This window comes from Melospiza melodia, chromosome 3 (genome assembly GCF_035770615.1).
Source record: "Melospiza melodia melodia isolate bMelMel2 chromosome 3, bMelMel2.pri, whole genome shotgun sequence".
Lineage (NCBI taxonomy): Eukaryota > Metazoa > Chordata > Aves > Passeriformes > Passerellidae > Melospiza > Melospiza melodia.
In genome coordinates this window covers 124,737,688-124,757,690 of record NC_086196.1, presented here as the reverse complement: position 1 = coordinate 124,757,690, position 20,003 = coordinate 124,737,688, and the positions used below count along the sequence as shown (strand labels likewise).

General features: G+C 37.7%; 1 protein-coding gene across 3 annotated transcripts in view; it reads right to left on the bottom strand.

Moving 5' to 3' along the window:
* The window catches only part of LGSN (lengsin, lens protein with glutamine synthetase domain), a 59,864-nt gene that overhangs the window by 8,026 nt on the left and 31,835 nt on the right, over window positions 1–20,003 (bottom strand). The window contains exons 1-3 of one of the 3 annotated variants that reach the window (XM_063153518.1): window positions 12,830–12,859; window positions 7,041–7,100; window positions 4,977–5,973 (exon numbers count right to left, since the gene is read on the bottom strand). In XM_063153518.1, coding sequence (XP_063009588.1) covers window positions 4,977–5,973; window positions 7,041–7,100; window positions 12,830–12,859 — 1,087 coding nt within the window. Of the gene's footprint in view, window positions 1–4,976; window positions 5,974–7,040; window positions 7,101–12,829; window positions 12,860–20,003 lie in introns of those variants that run through there. The other 2 variants (XM_063153519.1, XM_063153517.1) reach the window with 2 other exon arrangements.

The window sequence follows — 20,003 nt, the reverse complement described above, 5'->3', positions numbered from 1 at the left end:
ATTAGGGAAGAGACTTTGTACAGCGTTGAAGGTAAGGACTTAACTTTTCATTAACATGTTGTAGAAGGAGAGGCAGCTGGCAGCCATAACAAGCAAAGAATGCATTTCCCTTACATTAGGTCCAATCAAACAATTTTTGGCACCTTTAACTATTACTGTAAAGAAAGCAAGCATCTCCAGTGGGTGGAAAGAATTACTGTAAGAATACACTTCTTTCTCACAGAATCATGCCATGACTAGCTTACAACAAATACCAGAGACAGATGAGTTGAATCTCAGAGGACAAAATAGATCAGAAAGACTGGATGGAAGTCCTGTCTGAGCATTTTTCTTTCATATAGATTAAGAGGAAAGATGGGAAATCATGCAGAGTCATAGAGGAGGATGATTTCATCTGTTAGTATGGAAGATAAAGGACTAAAGAGTTTTTGGTTATTTTGGTTTGTTCTTAGAGTTTGTTATGTGAAAAATAAATGCTCAGTTGTATACAGCTTAGTTTGTAAAGAAAAGGAAAGGAAAATAAAAAAAATATGTTTTTCAACAGAAAATAAGGACAAGCAAAAGGGTTTAGAAAGGAGCTGAGCTTCAGCCCTGCTATGCTCCAAATCTGTTCAAAACATAGAAAAAGAGAGAAAAACTTTGTTGAGCCACAGAAAAGGCATGGGGAAAGAACATGAAAGAACAGTTTATCTTTTGTTCTTCACTTTAGGAGAACTGCAAGAATGGCACAGATTGTGTCACACACAAAGTGGAAAAGAGCACCAAGTGAAAAAGACAGTCCTAAATCCCAAAGTAAGACATTGCTATGCTGCATGAATTACAGCAGAGGCAGTGATTGTGAAGTGACCACTTATATTCCCTGATTGTCCACCTGCAGCTCCCAAAAATCTCCCTTTCTGTTTCCTTGTGACTGACTGGTTTTGCTGAGCAGAATCAGGGGGGGCAGACGTCTCCTCCAGGTGAGCACAGGGACAGTGAAACCACATGGGGAGTTGAAATTTGGTTCAGACTGTGTGAGCAAATTTTTGTATGTCAAAAGAGAAAAGCCTAGGCTATTTCTTTGCTGAAGGATTGATAATTCTGTCCCTAAATATTAGGTAGCATCATTTGTTAGTGCCTCATTATTAAAAATAAGAGCTTTGAACAAGTCAAGAGTAAAAATATGAGGTTAATATTGTAATAGAAAAAAAGATTTCCTGTAGGATTGATGAAATCCACTTCTAAGTATGAAATACAGCCTGCTAGTATCTTCTCGATATGTTTTTCTTTAAAAAGCCAAGTTAACAAAGGAACTTAGTGTTTGGAGTCAGCATGTGATTCTTGAAGCATTCAGACTTTCTTGTGCACTTGAAATTTCAACAGTCTCCTGGTTGAACAGCCACTGCAGCCATAGCTGAAACATATTTTCTTTCTTCAGTTTCCTCTCAAGCAGTTCTTGGCCTCATGTTGGTCATATTTACATGGCCATGTACTTGACATATACTCAAGAATACGAGTGCTGTTGAGAGGAGCTGCTTTGGGAGCTGTCCTGGATGCCCAGCTCTGCAGTCTGCACTGAGCAGATTTTAAAACATTTTTTATCCTGGCTACCTACCAAGACACACAAAGCAAATTTGAAGCCTCAGGTGAGAGACTTATTCCAGTGCTTTGCTCACCTACAGCTACCTGGGGGTGATGTAGTTTCCTAAGGTCCAGAAGAGCAATTTCTCCTCAGCCTGTGGGATGTCACCAGGCTCAGCTGGTCCTTGTGCCCAGAGTGCCTGTGGCTGCTGAGGCCACCCTCAGTCCCTGGCTCTGGGAGCCCACACACCCCTGTGTCAGAGGGGATGATACACCAAGAGTCTGGGGCATCATGATCCTTGGGTGCTTCATATTGCTTGAATAAAGTTATTTCCTCTGGCCTTCTCTCTGGCAGCTATAGAATTAATATTCTAATTTAGTAGCATACAGAGCAGCACCTGGTAACATTTCAGTTCAGAGAGGTCAGTACACACCCACCCTATGTGTTATACACACCATACATGCAGCACATGCATGAATTCATCCTGTGTGCATGTACATACCATGAATAGTTATGTAATACTACCTGCATCTTTTACTGTTATACTCATCCTTCACTGTTTGGAATCATCCCTCTTTGTCTCCCAAAAATACAGGCACTGAACAGCTTAAGAAGCAGCTGATAATTGATGACTACATACCAACTTGCAGAAATTCGCATCATTATCAGATATAGACACTTCAGCAAATAAAATTCCTAAATTCAGGGTAGTGCTGACAGCATATTCACCTAATTAGCTGCATGTGTTAGTTTCTACCTTTCTTTCTTCCTTTCTAGCTTTAAATTGAATTTTAGCTTTAGATTCAGCTCCAGTTTCTCTGACATTGTTCAAGTAACATTTTTCTTACTAACCTGAGTATCTTACATGTCTGCTTCTTTCCTTTTATTTCTTCCCATGCTCAAGTACTTATTTACAAAAGATATGACAAGAAATGGACAAAATGCAGATCAGAATTTTGGAAAAAATACATGGATTTATCATTTTAGAGAGATGTTAGCCATGTAACTAACATGACTGTGTATAAATCCTCTGATGTACTCTGAATCACTGATACTCAGCTACATGTTTTAACCTTTCTACTGCTGATCTCTAGAGATTATCCCTTAACTGTGTACTTTTATAACAATAAAGTATATTCCTGTTTTGACCATATCTCAACACTGAGTAGATCAGAAATATAACTTCTTGTAATTTTTTTCAAACATTTGGGATGAAGTCTTCTGATTTGAGCAAGTTCAAATATTTGAAAACTTACAAATGATTGGAGATTGTATTTCAGATCTACTCAAAGTCAAGATATCTTTAGATCCAAGACTTCAGGCACTTTTGGTAACTGAAATATTAACATAATGTTTTAGTCCAAAAAATTGCAAATGTTTAGGATTTGATCTTATCAATCAATAAATTACCACAGGCAACAATGAAATACTTTTATGCAAAGGCTCATTAAACAGTGCAGAAATTTATCTAAAACTTTCTTTTCTTCAGTTAACTTAGTGAATGTATTCAATGAAAATTAATTTTTGAACACATACAGTTCTTATTAAGTAGAAACTATTTCTGTGCATTCCATTAACCAGTTGAAATGCACAGTGAGACCTACAGCTTGTTTGGTCAAAGCCAAATGGAACCCAAACCTCATGAGATTCCAAAACCTTTGATTCTGAATACTTTTCTGCTGAGACAAAACAGTTTTCTCCCAGCTCCCTTCATAGTTACTTCTCCCCTGTAGGTGTCTACAGCCATCACTGCCACCAGTCATACAGGGCAGGGTTAATCCCAGGCAGCTTTAGACATCTCAGAGTTAGACAAATGGCCTCAACTAATCATCACGGGGCTTCTTCCCCACTGAGTGGAAATATACACCCACCTTCAGAGGTCAGTTTTTCACCTACCTCTAATACCTCTCTGAAGAGAAAATGCCTCTCTTTACTGACTAGGTAAAAAGCTTGAATTATCTACTTCATGCTGAGTGGTTACAACTGGGTTAAAATCTCCCTGTGGAATCTACAACTAATCTCATCAGTTCCCTCTACCTTGTAAGTGGTGTTATGACAAAGAATAATTAGTCCTATGTTTTAAAATATACTTGCTGGTTTTGCAGACAATGAGAACACAGTATTGTTAAAATTTGATAATGAATTTTGCTAGCCTTTAACAATGTGAAAAACAACGTAGTCTGGAAAGGGAACAACATCAAGAACAGGCTGAGAAATAATGCTCTAAACTTTTTATTCTAACAGACATGAATAGAGAGTGGTTCAAGTGTGAAGTATGTCTTCATATCTTTGTATTTCTCATGCAGTGCCTTGAATAAACACTGATACTGTTCATGGATTTCTTTTTCAGACTTCTTCAAACTGGGTAATACAAAATGTCTGCCAAGAAATCCTGCTGCAGCTGATAACAATTGACATGTTCAAATTGTCTGTTTTCAGAATATCTATAGCAGGGTTTCTATCCATCTGTCAGGAGACTTGAAAAAAGCAGGATAAATTAATATTATTGTAAACATTTCATTGTTATTATTACATTTTCTTATGTAGTTAATGATGGATAAAATATTTTATCAATGAAGAGATTCATATTTCTTGTATTAGCAAGATAAGTCAAAAGGCAAGATATCTGTCCTGGAAAGCTGATGATGTGATCTTGTACTGATGCTCATGGAAATGTATTAATCTCATATTCATACAACTGACAAACTGATGTTTTTGTGCTTCCTAAAAACAGAACAACAAACTGTTCAAACCCATTACATTATCACAGCTAATAATAGTTTTCAGTTTGTTGATCCATCTAGCCCAGAAGCTTTTACAAAGAAATCACAGCCTATTAGTAGCAATTAATTGTCTCTACAAACGCTTCCAAAATGGACTTACTGAACAGCATGAAAATAAGTGGAAGTTTTCTCTGCCTCATTTGCTTTTCTTGCTCTATAATTTGCAAGAGATGTTTTTTGCGTTCCAGTCCTCTCACAAGACAAATAATTGAAAACACCATTCCTACTTTGGAACAATTTCTACTGCTGTAAATGTTTTTTAAAAAATAAGTTTTAAGAAGTGCAGATGCCATCAGAGCTTTGCAGTATGTAGCAGAATTTTGGGAAATGCTGCCTTCACTCAGTTTAAATTAGGAAATATTTTAGTTTTAGTGAAAAAGACATGACCACTTGTGCATGAATGGTTTGGGCAGGCAGTTGGGCTTTATAAATGCCTTGCTTAAAAAAAACAAATAGAAAAATCAGCATAGATATAGAGCACAATATCCAACCCATCCTGATCACACAGAAACCACAGGTGTCAGATCTCTCATGCACTAGCTCCAACTTAAATTTGCAGCTTAGCAAAACACCACAAAACAACAGGAGCATTTTCTTTAAGGGGAGAGCAGGTGATGTTTAAGCATCCTTACCGTCGAGGCCTGGGGAGGAATCAAACTGCACCTCAGGAGCTGTGCTGTCTGCAGGTGTAGGAGCTGCTGCAAGTCCCAGAACAAGGTGATCCACATCGCTTCCCCCTGGTTGCTGCTGATCAGAGCCGGCAGAGCTGAGGACCAGGACGGTTTTGCTCTGCTGCCCCGTTCCCTCCTTGTGGAAGCTGAGATACTTTTGCTTTTCCTCTCCAAAATGGGGACTAAAAGTCCCAAAGGGCCGGCCCTGCTTGTCAGATGCTTCCTCCCGGGGTTTCAAATATTTCTGAGCAAAAGCGCCGCCTGCCTTGCCACAGAAATTGGGCCCATGAGAAGGCAGATGACCTTCACTCAGCAGGTTTTTCAACTCTTGTAGACTTCGTTTAGAAATGCCAGGAGCCCCCTTGAAGGCCTCTCCAGTTCGGCTCCCTGGCATGGATGTGGCACTTCCCAGGGAGCCCATCTTTGTCACGTGAAACTTGACAAGGTTTTCTTCCATCCCACCCCGTTCTCCTGGCTTACCCCCTGCCTGCTCACTGTGCTTCTCCCTCTGTGCTGCCTCCTTGCAGCCACCTTTCTCTGCACCCCTCACAGGCTGCACGCTTGTGGGCAGCTTCATCTGGGCTGCTGTATCTGTTTCCTCATGCATTTTTCCTGATATTCTTTTCCCAGTATCTGCATATTCCTGTGTTTCTCGTGTTTCCCCACACCTGTCTTCTTTACCATCGCTGCCAGAGTTGGAATTGTCATGACCTCCTCTGTCCTTTTGTGCTGCAGGAAAGGTACTGGGGTTTTGGAGAGACTGCTCTGATGGCAGCTCTGAGCAACCAGTGGTTCCTTTAAGTGGACAAGGATCTGGGATTTTTGAGGTGCGGGACAGCTCCATCTTCTCATTTTCTAGAGGAGGAACATACTTTGTAGGACCTTTGATTCCCTTTTTCTTTCTGAAACCACATATATTGTTGCCATCAACTTCATCATTGTCACTTTCAGATGTGTTCTGTAACTAGCAATAAAATATACAACCAAACATGCATGAATGACACAAACACGGCAATGGAGCACTACCACCTGCTGCATTCACCTTGTAGTACTTTCACTACTTCTTGATAATGGAAATCTCAAAAGTGAACACTATTTTTGATCTTTAAAATACATCACAGAATTCTTTTTCCTATGTTTTTTAACAAAATTGGAGAGAACACCTTCATAATACTACTCTTAGGCAGATTTAGTAGATTATAATACAAGACATACTACATAGTGACATCATTTACCAAATGTGCCCTTCGAAGTTGAAAAAATGTATTTTAATACTTACAATTAAGTATAATCCTGGTCACATTAAAAGTATTTGTATTTATAAAGGAAATTTATTGCCCTGAAACCAGAACACCGGCAATTCTTATGAGTGTGAGAATTGAAACCTGAAAATAAGCAGCTTTTAAATTAATTTCAGGACGTAATTTGGACAAATAACTTAACTTTCAGAACAGTTTCAAAAGGAAAAACTCATATTTGGATGTTTAAACAGGAAAGAAGGTGATGTTTACCTTTATATATGATACTGATATAGCTTATATTGTAGTGGTGGGAGTAGATTTTAAAATGGATGTAATCCTGTGGAAAAAGTGGGAAAAGGAGCTACAAAAAGTAAGGTGCTTGCATTATGCCCAGATATATCAAGTGTCTGGATCACCATCTCTCCTAAGTATCCTGATCTTATCTCAAGTGTGATTAATTTGATGGTGACAGGGAAAGGGACAGGAAATCAAAACAAGACACTTTCAAATTAAAAAAAAAAATTGCACATATTTCAATATTGTGAGTGATTAATTGTCACAATAGTGATTGAATTCTTCATTTCACAATGTCTTATAAAAGACTTAATTTAACCAAAATCACTGCATATCCAATCACAAACTGTTATATTATTAATGAATACCTACTCAAGTATGTATTTAAGAGACATGAACACTACTTGGCTTGCTTGGATTGGGCTGGAATTAGCACCAGTAAAAACACTGGGAAATCAAGGGATATCCTCTGAATGAGACCATTCTTTACCTTTTCCACAAAGGAATAATCTGCACTCTCTCCAATTTCTGGATTTCCAGAAGAAAGGATCTGCACAAAAGCAAAATGAATGCCAGTCTGGGTAAGGCAAAAGCGATTTCTTTTGGAAGACAAAAGCATGTAGAAGGAAAGGCAGAAGCGTCCAGTGTGCATATGGAATGAAGCAGCATGGCCTACATTAAGTTCATTAAGACCTCCCCTTTTTTACTATTTTCTCACCATACTCTTTTCCATCATTTTGTAGTCAAAAGAGGTTCACAGCTTCTCTCCTCACAGGAGAAGAGCTCACAGGAATGTTTCCTCCCTCTCTCCCGCCTCTCTCAGTTTACCATGACGGGCTGTATGTCCAGCTACTCTGGATCTCACTGGCTGTATGTCCAGCTACTCTGGATCTCACTGGCTGCATGTCCAGCTGCTTTGGAGCTCACTGGGACCCTGCTGTTGGCCTGGCAGGCAGCTGCCAGCAGCTCTGTGGGGAGGATAAACAAACCCCTGACTCCCACACACATATCCTGGCAGGGACGTGCCTGTGGTGCCCATTGCAATCAAACAAGTCACTGGTGCATTCACAAGAGAAATCCTTTCCTACCCCAGTTTTAGCACTCTGTGATAATGAACCCATTTCTTCATCCAAGGGCTTTGGGTTATTCCCATAACACACCCTATAACACCCCATATAATTATTCTGGGTGTTTGCTGGTACCCCTTCACATTCACCCATGCAGAATAGACCTAATCCTTACAGCTCTGTATCATTATAGAATAGAAACACAATAAAAAAAACTTTTTTGAAAAGAAAAGTGGACAAAACCAGATTTTAATTCAGAATTATAATTTTAATACTTTCCTTAGTAATACAAAAAGGGAATGAGGCTGGGGGAGAAACAGTAGTGGTGGAGGAACTGGGCTCTGCCAAATGGAAAAACACAGGTCTTAAAATAAAACATTCATAATATTTAATTTCTAAACATGTAACAATATTTTTTGAGAGAAAGTAGACAAGAGTTCCAGCTATGAAAGCTATAGTAATTTAAAAATTATATTATCATTGATTTATGACAAATATTTACATTAATATCTTTTGTGGCAGAGGCTGCCATCATCAAAATATCTTGATTTACAATTTATGGGGTTTTCAGAATTCTTTTGTTTCCTTTGAGTAACTCAAAACCGGTAACATAATCATAACACCATATGCATTTCTGCTTTATAATGTATGCTGATAGCTATTGAAAATTTTTTAAATAGACACAATTTTTGCCTGTTATCCATATTGTAGATCTCTGAAAAATATTCAGCAAAATGACTGAAGGAAAGTTGAGCTCATCCTTTTTTATAGCACCTCTACTGAAATTAGGAAAAGGATTGTATAGATGTTTAAAGGAAAATGTCAGAAAACTACTTATTCATATAACTAGCCATTCTAAAGGATTTCACGAACACAAGGTACTATTCCCACACTATAATCCTTACCAAAACAAATTCCTTCTGAATAGACATGAGTAGGAGAAGGACTGATCAATTGTAAGTTTGTAAATGGAAATTTTCTTTTGCAACAGACCGCTAATAACTGATGTGTCTATAGTAGTTTACAAAGGGTTTATTCTCCAGGAAGAACCAGGATATGGTACTGCAGTTTGATTTTAGACCCAAGAGAAATATACTGTACTCATTACTCTTAAACAAAAACAGTGATCGTTTTTACTTGCAAATAAAGAAAACTCTTACAATTATACAGAAAACAACCTATTAATTACTTTAGGTCCTCAGTCCATTGTACATTTTTGCAGGGAAATGACTCTTAATTGCTAAATGAACTCAGACATTATGGAATTTCACTTAGAAAATTTCATTTCATTTCATTTTCTGCAGTGAAATAAACATTTCTATATTTGTTGCAAGGTACCACTACATCATCTCTTCATATTAAAGACAGTCAAATGCATGAGATATAACACAGACTTAGACTTATTTGTCCAGTAGTTTATGTGGTGTGTACCATCAGAAAAGGCTTAGTATATGGGTACAGAGGGGAGACCACCCAGGAACTGGACTTATGAATTGTCTGTTTAACTTTTTATTTTTTGAAAGGATTTTTTATTTCTGCAGAAGACAGGGATGGTTAAGTGAAATAGTACCTTGAAAGAGATACAGTGAGCTAATAAATCATTACTTAATTTAATTGAAACGTGTGTCGTGCTGTGCTGAGAGGAAAGTAAAACAGTCATGGCATTAATATAGCAAAAATTCTGACTACTTTTAATTTCTTTTCTGAGTGCTCCCAGAGTTTTTGTTGGTCTGCATCAACAGCACTAGGAAATAAGCTAAAGTTCTTTTACCCAACATTTGTTTCAGCATGAATTATTTTTTGTTTGTTGATTTTCAAAAATTTGCTTGCACCTTAAGTCAGACGTCTTGGCAGTTCTGAAATTTGCTTCTCTGTCTTAGCAAGTGAATGCTTGGGCAGCAATTCAAATATTCCTGCCAGAAGAATCAGCTCCAAAATACAAACAGTGTGAGCCACATTGTGTGACAGATCTGAGATTTAGGTTCTTCTTTCTAAAGTTTTATCTGATGTTATTTTTCATTGATATTTATTGGTACTTGCCCAAGCTCTGATTTCTAGGTCTACTTGTTAGATCTACTTGTGCCAGTGCTGAAATTTGTGCTGATACATTGATCCCCTCTGCACTGGAGTTTGTACCTGGTAAGGTTTCAAGTAGAGGAGGACCAGTGCAAGTCCTACAAGAGGCAGGAAGAGTAGGATCACACTTCGTTTCCCTTTATGGATAATCTCAATTCATGATAAATAACAGTTTTACTCGTCTTCACTTTGTGCCAGCTGTGTTGCTCTGAGTACACAAGAGTCTGGATGTCTCTGTCTACCAACAGATAAGGGCTACGCTTAAGCTTTACAGCAGCATGTTAAGGCACCATGCAGGGAGGAAGAGAAGAGAACAGAGGACAGTAACAGTAGGCAACTATTTCAGCAGATGAAATTGCTCGCTCTACTTAACCAGATTAAGCACCGCTTCTGGCACGCGACCAAGATTCTACATCTGAGGGACATTCTATATCTTGTGATAACATAGAAAATATAAATCTAAAGCAATTTTTCTTAAGCAGTTTGTGTTCATTTTTGGGCTTTGTACAGTTCTGAAGTGAAGCATTAACTACATCTTGAAATACAGCACTGCCAAAAGGCAGTTCAACTGTAAACCTGCCCAGCTGAGAGCATTGGAAATGTAAAGTGTTGCCTTTGGGAGGAATAACAAATACTGAGTTTTGTGGTGCATGAAACAGGTGAAAATCCAGGGCAGTCCTTGAACTTTTGCCTTAAAATGTTATAATAGGTGACTGAAAATATATCTGTAGTGTTCTATGTGGCAAATTCAGATGCTGCAGAGGGAACCTTCCATTTTTCTCCTACTTTTTTTTTGTGTAGGCATCAGTGTCATGACTTCAGGCAAGACTGCAAGCACTATTGCATTTTATAAACCTCTCTCAAAAACATATCGACAAAAAGAGACATGGAAATGAGAAAGATAAACTCTCAGTAAAGTATTTGAAAGGAAGGGAAAAAAGAGAGAAAAGGAGTTAGTTTAAAAGGAGCTGAGTAACTCTAGAATCAGAGCTGCAGAAGGATTTCTATCAAAGGAAAAGATGAAAGAGGCAAGGTGGAACTCTAGCAGGAGCTTTAGTATAACTAATCAACAAAATAACTCAATGTTCCTGCTACTGACTACCTAAAAAAGTGATGCAAGCATTCAACAAACGACAATAGGAACTAAGTCACATTTCTCACTTTTTATTTCATATCATTAACTGACTGTTAAGAGGTCAACTTGTGATGGTCTTTTTGACTCAGTGCTATAGATTTTTCAAGAATGAAAGTTTATTTTTGCAAAGAACATGTAAATGTCAAAATCTGGTAAGGCTAAGAAGTAGAAAAACGTGGGAAATTAAAACAAAAGTAAAAAGTATATAGGGTTTGGTTGGATGAATTTTCTTATATATGAAAAGTTAATTGCTTCACTTAGGTTATATTTTTTTTATCATATAAAAAACTGTTGAAAAACTGAAATAAAATGTTTCCAGTCTAAAAAAATGTAAAAATGTTGTTCAGGTCATGCTGACATGGGATATTGTTCTCATTGTTTGAAATTTTTTCCAGTTCTAATTCAATTCTAATTATTTACAGTTCTCCCAGTTTGGTACATCAAGTTTATTTAATCTTTTTGTGTAGTAATGAATTTCAAATACTTGAAGCCAAGTCAGCAGGAGGTGCTGCTTGAGACCTCACAAAAGAGTACCCATAAAGCAAGTAGTTCTGCGTCCAAGTGATTTCCCTGCCCCTTTCCCTGGCAGGAGGAAAGCATTGCCCTGCTGCTTCCCCAGCAACCAGGCAGCGAAGGAGCAGAGGATGCAAGAACAAATTATCTACTGCTGGGAATTAATGAAGCCTCACTGGAGTCACTGGAGCTACAAAGATTTGAACCAGGACAGAATATGGGCATGGAGTTGTACCAAGGACAGCACAGATATTTCCAGGGAGTGTCTCCAAGCACAGAGAGGGGATTTGGCTCTTGGGTGCAGTGCTAAAACAAGGCGTGCGTGTGACGATAAACAGTCACTGATTGTTTGTAAGCAACAAACATGAGGATCACATACTTTGTCAAGATATTGCTGTGACTAATTTCTCCCTCAGTGACCTTGTTTGATAAAGTGGCTCTTTGAGAGTGATTTACTGCTACAAAAACCTTGTTGTGAAGGATGTGAAAGTGGCATAAATGTTAGGTACATCTCATTATTTTGCAGTTTGAGAAGTTGAAGCACAAACTTGCTGTAGGTCAAGGGAGATGTGTGGCAACGTGAGGAGCAGAAGGAATCTCCTTCCTTCTTTGAAACTTTTAAATATTCTCAAGATTATTAATATCCTTCATGTGAAAATTAATGGAGTGAGGTTAGTGAGGTTAGCTCACAATATTGTGCTACTTATTTTCACATCTAACATCTGCCATTGTCTGTTACACCCATTCAAAGCCTTCATACTACATACACAATTACCAGAAAAGCTTCTCAAGGTCGTTGATTATCTTGCTGCTTCAAAGCAACAGAGTTGTCCTTGTAACAAGATTATTTGCAATTACTTTCCCTTGACTATGTTACCTGCACTGTGTTAAAAAAAAATCCCTACATAAAGCAGAGTCTCAAAATGAATAAGCTCAAAATGAATAATGATCTTTCCAAAATGAATAATGATCTTTCTTTCACAGCGGTTTCGGACCACAGAAGTATGAATTCAGGACTAGAATCTGCTTTAAAATGCAATTATAGAGAAACTAAATATTTCCATTTGGGTCAGTAGCCTGACTTGAGAGTGTCACTTTCTAATCCAGGTCAGATCCTGATCCACAGATTGTAGTGCTTTCGTTTAGGTTAATGAAGTCAAAGCCAATACGTTTCTCCAATAATATTAATAGGATCAGATTTCAGACATCTGTTTCTGTTACTTTTGATAAAGCTATAAATGAAATTAAAAGGAAGTCAAAATCTCTTGGACTTGCTTCCTAAAGCAAATGGAGTGTTTTCAGCTTAAAAAGAACCCTGTCTTTGACCTCCATTTCCTTCAGAATCAGACCATGCTCAACATACATGCATGAAGAGCCTTGCACATAATTCACAAGGAACAACACACTCACTTGAAACCTTGAGGTAGATGCAAGAAGTATTTTATATCAGTATATCTGCTTGGAAATAATTTATGATCAATCTCTTACCTGCTGACTAAGATCTTCTTTTTTGTTCATGTCCACTTCATTCTAGTTCAGGTCACCATTAGAAATGGCCTAGTAAGAGTCTGGTAGAAAGGTATCCCGTATTTATAGGCACAGACACAATGAAGGTTAGTTCAAACAGAATTGCTGTAAAGTTCTTTTCCCAGAAGGCCACGCAGATGCTGAACCATGGAGAGCAACCCAACGAGTCATGGCCAGGAGCACTGCTCTCTGGAACAGCACAGAAGTAGTAAACTGACAAACACACATTATTAAGCTGCCTGCCTGGAAACAAAGACAACTGAGCATAAAACTGGTTTGCTCAACTTTTCTCCTCACAAAAGGCTTTTGTCCTGTAACAAGCCATTTCTGTTCTGGAATAGAAGCTATTGTTAGGCTCCTTAGAGGTAAAACCTATACTGGGCATTACAACAGCAGTATGTTTTTGAGGCACATGAACAGGGATTGGAAAGGCACAGAACATTTTTGAGGCACATGAACAGGGATTGGAAAGGCACAGAACACTGCAAGAACAACGTGCAGCACCAGCCAGTTATTCTGGCTTGCATGTTGTAAATTAATAGTGATGCATTTGGCTGTATTAGAACTGGTGAGGGGTCTTTTTTGCATTAGATTTCTAAAAATATTTCAAGATTAGATAGTTAGGCTTGTCTTTCTTATTTTTCTTTTTATTCTTCAGGTTTAATATGTATTCAAAGGACATTCCATTCATTCAAATACCTTTGGATGGCATAAAATTAAAGGATGGCCATATTGTTGTTCTTACAGGATCTCTACCTGACAACCCATCACTCAATACATTCTAGTAAACATGATGTTCAGAATGGCATTTAACCATGTGAAAACTCAGGTTTGGCATTCTTTTAGTACTCAAAAAAAACCCAAAAAACAACTCTGTTACCCAAAATAATGACTATGCATTAGGAGCTATAATTCAGAAAAATCTTGGGCATCACCAGTCCAATGCATAAATATAAGTGCCCAAGTCCCAACCTGGGATTCTGAAAATATTTCCTTTTCTTGTAGGCTAGAGATCCCACATTTGTGACTCCATCTATGCAATTTCTGGAACTATCCCATTCTGAACTGCCCCACTTGTCACAGACCAGAGCAGGCAACAACAGGAACAACTACTATTCAAGAAATGGGCTTATTTATGTCTTAACATTTTGTCAGCCAGACATTAAAAAACTCAACACTCAAATCATTCAATAGGATCAGGCTCCTACAGGTCAGATAGCATGGAAATCAGCATTTTGCTTTCAGAGTAGCTCTTTCAGAAATGTTTGCCTCAGACTTCCACCACACAGCAGTAGGCACAATTGCACAGTTCCTTTTCTAGGCAATGTACAGCTGTCATAGACCTACAGAGATGCTTGTGAGCCTGCTAGGATGAGCTGTGTCAAAAGGACACTTCTGACCAGGAAGGACCACTCACACCAAATTGTCTGAGAGGCAGAGGCCAGACAGCAACAATTCTTCTGGCTTCCCATTTTTACCGTTTTGAATGTAAGCAGGAACAACCTCAGTTCTTAATTTAAAAAAGACACACTTCAGGTTAAAAATCTCATTTTTCAGAGTAATAAAAATGTTCTTCACAACAACAGTGGTCAAACACTGGCACAGGTTGCCCAGACAGGCTGTGGGATATCCATCCTTGGAGGTATTCAGAATTTGTGTGTAAACCACCCTGAATAAACTGAGACAAGTTCTGATTCAAGTGGCAGATCAAGCCTGATAACTACCACAGATGTTATCCAGAATAAATTATTATGTGAGTGTACATCTGATTAATTTATACATATTTTTAATTAACTTCATTACATTCTTGCAAGTACAAAACATCTCTGGCACACTTCACATTCTGTTCTACTCTGTTCTGCTAAACAGATCCTAAAGACAAGAAAGAGAAACCTCTGCTTTAAACAGTGTAATTGAGGCGCCAATCTTCTGAACATCATTAGAAAGAAACAATCCTTTCATTAATGTTGAAAGAATCAACTATTTCCATCTCAAGTATTTATTACATCCTCTTAAAAAAGTGTTGTTTTGTTTTGCTTTGTGGATAGACTGAAAGAGGAGAGGGAGGGAGTTCTCTGCCAAGATCTGCCTGCAAGGTGCTGCTGGTTTCAGAGAAACTGTCATGATTGGAGAATCTGAGAATCAGATCCAGAAACTGATGGAAGCTTATTTCAGATCTACCACAACACACAGATTAGTGCAAAGAGCATTGTTTGGTCAGTAACACTCATCATCTTCCCACCTTTGGGAAATAAGATAAATCAAGACAAATCACTGTTATCTCATGAGAAAAATCCAGGGGTTTATTAAAAAATGGCTTTTATAAATACATTCAGAAAGGCAGTTTCTGTAACTAAGCTTTTGTAAAAACCAGCTTTCAAATGGAAATGGGAGTTTTCTTCCTAAAACAAACCTCTCTGCAGTCTTGCAGTCTTTCCAAAACAAAGAAACCCCCCCCCCAAAAAAAAAAACCTACAGAGGAAGGCATCCTCTGAGGGAGAAGTATTCTGACAATAGAGAAAGGGAAAATAAAGTTAATGGAATCATGTTTATTTTACATTTATCACTGAACTGTACATAAGAGACACTATAAGTAGTGAATTCCAAATTCCTGAAAACCCAGTTTAGCATTGGTCACAGTAAGAAAGGGTGAAAAAGTAGTGAGCAATATTTACTGCTTGATCGGGAACACAGCTGTGAGAAACAGCCATGCCATGCTCAGCCACCCCTTGTTTCCTGGGAGACAGATGAGATGGGCTGGAGCAGACCTGCCTCTTAGGCTTGTCCTAAAATGCTTGTCCCATCTTTCATCCCCTCCTCCTTTTCTAATTCATTAGAGAGGAACCTTCTCCAGTCCTTAAACCTTTCAGGTAGGTGTGAGAGGCCTTGAGATGGTTTCAATTTGACATTAGCATAAATGTGCTAAAAATGTTCTTTTTCCAGCTATACTGACTACAAAACAGTTTTTAACATCATTAAAAGTAAACCAAATTTCTCAAGGGTATGTATGGTGCAGACTAATATTTTCATATTCATATATATTCTTTGTGTCATCACAGGAAAGGGAGTCTGAGAAGAACAGCTCAAAAAGGTGTTTTCTGGAGAAGAAGCAAAGATTTACACAAAATAATCCCTTTATTTTAGAATGTAGAACTGATACCATGAGTTTAGATAATTGTTTAATTTAAATATACAGGGCTTCAGCCGTAGTTTATCAAATACCAATATAAAAATCTAGACACTTCAGAAATATAATACAGAACAAATGTCACCAAAGTGGTTACTTAATACTTTAACTATAGATACTTTGTATGCACTGTCTCTGATGAATAAGTGCTAATGAGAAAGTGCAAACTGCTCATTATCCCATTAGTAGCTCTTCAGCATCTAAAAAAAGAGAACCAATTTCTCTGGTGACAGCTACTGTGGTGAACAACAGCCAGCTCAGGGGAGCGATCTGCTGGTGAGGTGATGGGAGCCTTCAGACAGACATCAGCATCGTTGTGGCTTCAAACCAATTCTGATTCCAGCTACTAACAAAAGAGTGGGGTTTTCATGTATTTAAAAAAAAAAATATAGAATTATCACTGCTTGTACTCTCCTCCCATTTAATTTGGTTCTCCAAGGGGGGAAAATTTCTAGATATAAATTAACATCGTTTTAAACAGCAAAGAATCAGGCTTTGGAGCTTCCACCAGGAAAATATTTTTTCTCCGAACTAGTGCAGGTTACATTCAGTTGCTAAAAAATGTTTTCTCCCATTTCAGGATAAAGAGACTTCTAAAGCTGTTTAACATTCTTATAATGTAGACTGGTGCCAACACTACTGTATGGATACACAGGTTACAGTATGGATACAGAATACAGTACTGTAGAATATACAGGTTACAATGAGTTTTGGCGGGCTTGTTGCAGGAATTTTTATTAAAAAGACTCTTTAACTCTCCAGTTCCAAGGCTGGCAAAAGGAGGTGTTCACTAAGTCTCTCCCACATCATCATAAACTTATTAAATTCTGTGCTAATATCCAAAGCCTAGTATTACAAAGCCAAATGCAGAATTCGAACAGTGAAATCCCTTCAAGTAAATCTAACCTAATGTGTTCCTTGAACAACAGGATACATTTCTTCTTCTACCTCCAACCCTGTGCCTTGCCATCATTACCAAACAACACTGTAGCTTCTATTCACAGGCCTTTTTCTTTGCATTTTTTTTACAGCTGATATATTATTCAGCATCAAGATTTACAAAATAGTTCACCTAATAAATTCCATATTGCCATCCAGTAAAACACATTGTTAGGGCTTAGATTTGTATTGCAATCTCATTTACTGTAGCTATGTTTCTCCTAGGTCCTCTTAAATTTTCCTCACATGGTTTTCTCTTTTTACATTCTCAAAAGGTAGGCACAAATGGTGCTCACATTGAATTGGAACCAAAACAAGACCATGACTAGAAGAAGAATTCCTGTGTTCCGAGTCCTACCCAATACACCCTCCTCCTCCGTGCTTCATCATGTGACTCTTGTTGCCTCTTGTTACTTGCCACCACCCTTCACAGGTTTCTTTTTCCATGTACAGTCAGTCTTCAAATGAGACATAAACTTTAAGGAATTTAGAGATTTTAGAGGAACTAAGGTTTTAGTTAGAGATAAGCTTTATTGGAGTTAATTAAAATAAATGGGTAGGCCTTGATGAAGTTAAGAGTTAGTAGTTAACTAATAACTGATTGATTTTCAACACAATACTTGGTTAGCAGGGTTTATAATGAAGAATATAGAAACTGATAAGTAGCTTTTAGGAACATAAGACAATTGTAGGCCTCCTCTGTTCTGAAACCAATTGAAGACAGGGAGTAGGAGTTCTACCAAGGATTCATTTGTCATATTTGCATTGAGAAGGTAGAAAGGTCAGAACAAGGAATACTTCACTTCCTCATTTTGGGACCCCTTCCCATGAAAGGGACCACTGACCCATTTCAAGGAACAAACTGTGCATGCTTAATAGCTTTTGAACTAATTACCATACGAAGCAGAGAATGGGATGTACCAAAGTGTTACATGGCTTTGCAAGGGTTCCTCAGGGTGAGAGAGAGAGACAAGAATCTTGACTCCATGATCAGAAGGCTGGATTTATTAATTTATGATATGTATTACATTATTACTATGCTAATAGGAATAGAGAGAAAAGTTCAGAAGCTTGCTAAACTAAGAATAGAAAAGGAATCGAATCCACAAAGTTCTGTGTCCAGGCAGAAAGCAAGAAACCTCTCCTGTGAGTGGTCAGTAAATCCAAACACTCACAGAAGGCCAATCACAGATGCACCTGTTGCATTCCACAGCAGCAGATAACCATTGTTTACATTCTTCTTCAGGGACCTCAGCTTCCCAGAAGAGGAAAAAATCCTAAAGAGAGGATTTTTATGAAAAGATGTCAGTGACACCAAAGTTATGAATGTGTATTTGTATTTTGAGTATTCAATACTTGTATAGATAAAAGGGCTCTCTAATCACCAGTAAATGGTGGTGTGTATTTGGGAGCATCACTATAAACATACACTTTCTAATTTTAAACTGTTAGAGAGTCTTTGTCCATCACAGTTGGATATTGGTATCAACATCCATATTTTTTTAATAAATCAAAAGAGCTTTTTGGCATTACACCTACCAACGCCATTTTAGCAGAAGGTTGGAGAAAATTCATGGTATCTTATGGCCTTTGTTCACATGTCTTGCACATCCTCCAGGTAAACACAGCACAATGTCCATCACACACCTCAATCACTTTGATTTTTCCAGGATTACCCCTGCTTGCTGGAAAAAGAGGAAGAAAATGTCACTTAATAGACTTGGCCTTTTACTTAGACTTAAGATGAGAGTTCAGATGTGCTTCCACACAGCTTCCAAATTGTCCCACTTTAAAGCAGATGGCCAGCTGCCATTAAAGTGTATTAACACTACAGTGAGAGGTGCTCCATGGCAAGGCATGAATATCCAGTGTCTCTAGGTGGTGCCCCCAAACAAATGGAAATAAGTAAGAATGTTTACTGTCTCTTAAGGGAAATAAAAATTAATAAGAAACCTTTCATATATTCTTGAACATATTTCTGCTAAATGTTTTTCTCTTTGACATATTTCAACCCTTTGTAACAGTGCTTCAGGTGGCTATAGTCCTATTTCCATGCTGTTAACTTGCCATCACAGTTGAAAATCTCATTAGAAAGAAAAAGTAAAGGGAGAAGCATCCCTCAAGTACAACAGGATCAGACTGATCCAGTGTGCAAACATAGCCTGCATGGCAGATGATTTGTCAAGTATTTTTCCTGAGGAACCATCAGCGGTTTCTTAGTACTCAATTATGCAAATCACTGAAAGCACTATGTTAAAATGATGATATTTAGTATGCACTCTGAGTATACTAACAATATTCAACGCCATTTATTCTACAATCCAAATTTTTCCAAATTATATGTCCAAAAAGTACATATTTTTGAGATAAATAATGATAAATTAATAGCATCTGCTACATTAATTTGCACTTATAAATTGACAAAATTGAAATCAAACAAAAAAAAAAAGCACATTTGCCCACATAATATATCTGCTTGTAAAAAGCTCTTTATATCCACTAACTTTTGGATCTCTTTCAGGTAACACCTGGAATCTAGAGGAAGTTATCTTTAAGGTTTTCTTTGCAATAACTTTTAGCATTCTATAGCTGCACTGGGTGTTATGCTTAATTTAAACTTTGGCACTTCTGATGATTAAAATTTGATATAAGATTTATTAGCCTAATTACCTAGATGTTTCAATGTATTTGTGCTATGACACCATAGTTCCAGATCCTTTATTTTGATTTCCTCAGTAAATCTGTCCACTCTGGGAGTAAATTCTCCTTTATGACATCTGCAGGCATAGAACGTTCTGGCTTACTTGTATTCATATTCCTTTTTCCTTAGTAGATTATTTGTGTTCACAAGTAGAGCATACTCCTTTTTAATTCAATAAAGTGCAGTTATCTTGGGTACAATAGATATGATTTGAAATCAGTTTATGCCTGAATGGATTTAGACATGTAATTCTGCCCCCTTTACTGACACCCTTAATAACTATGTTCAAATGCTTAGTGATTCAAATC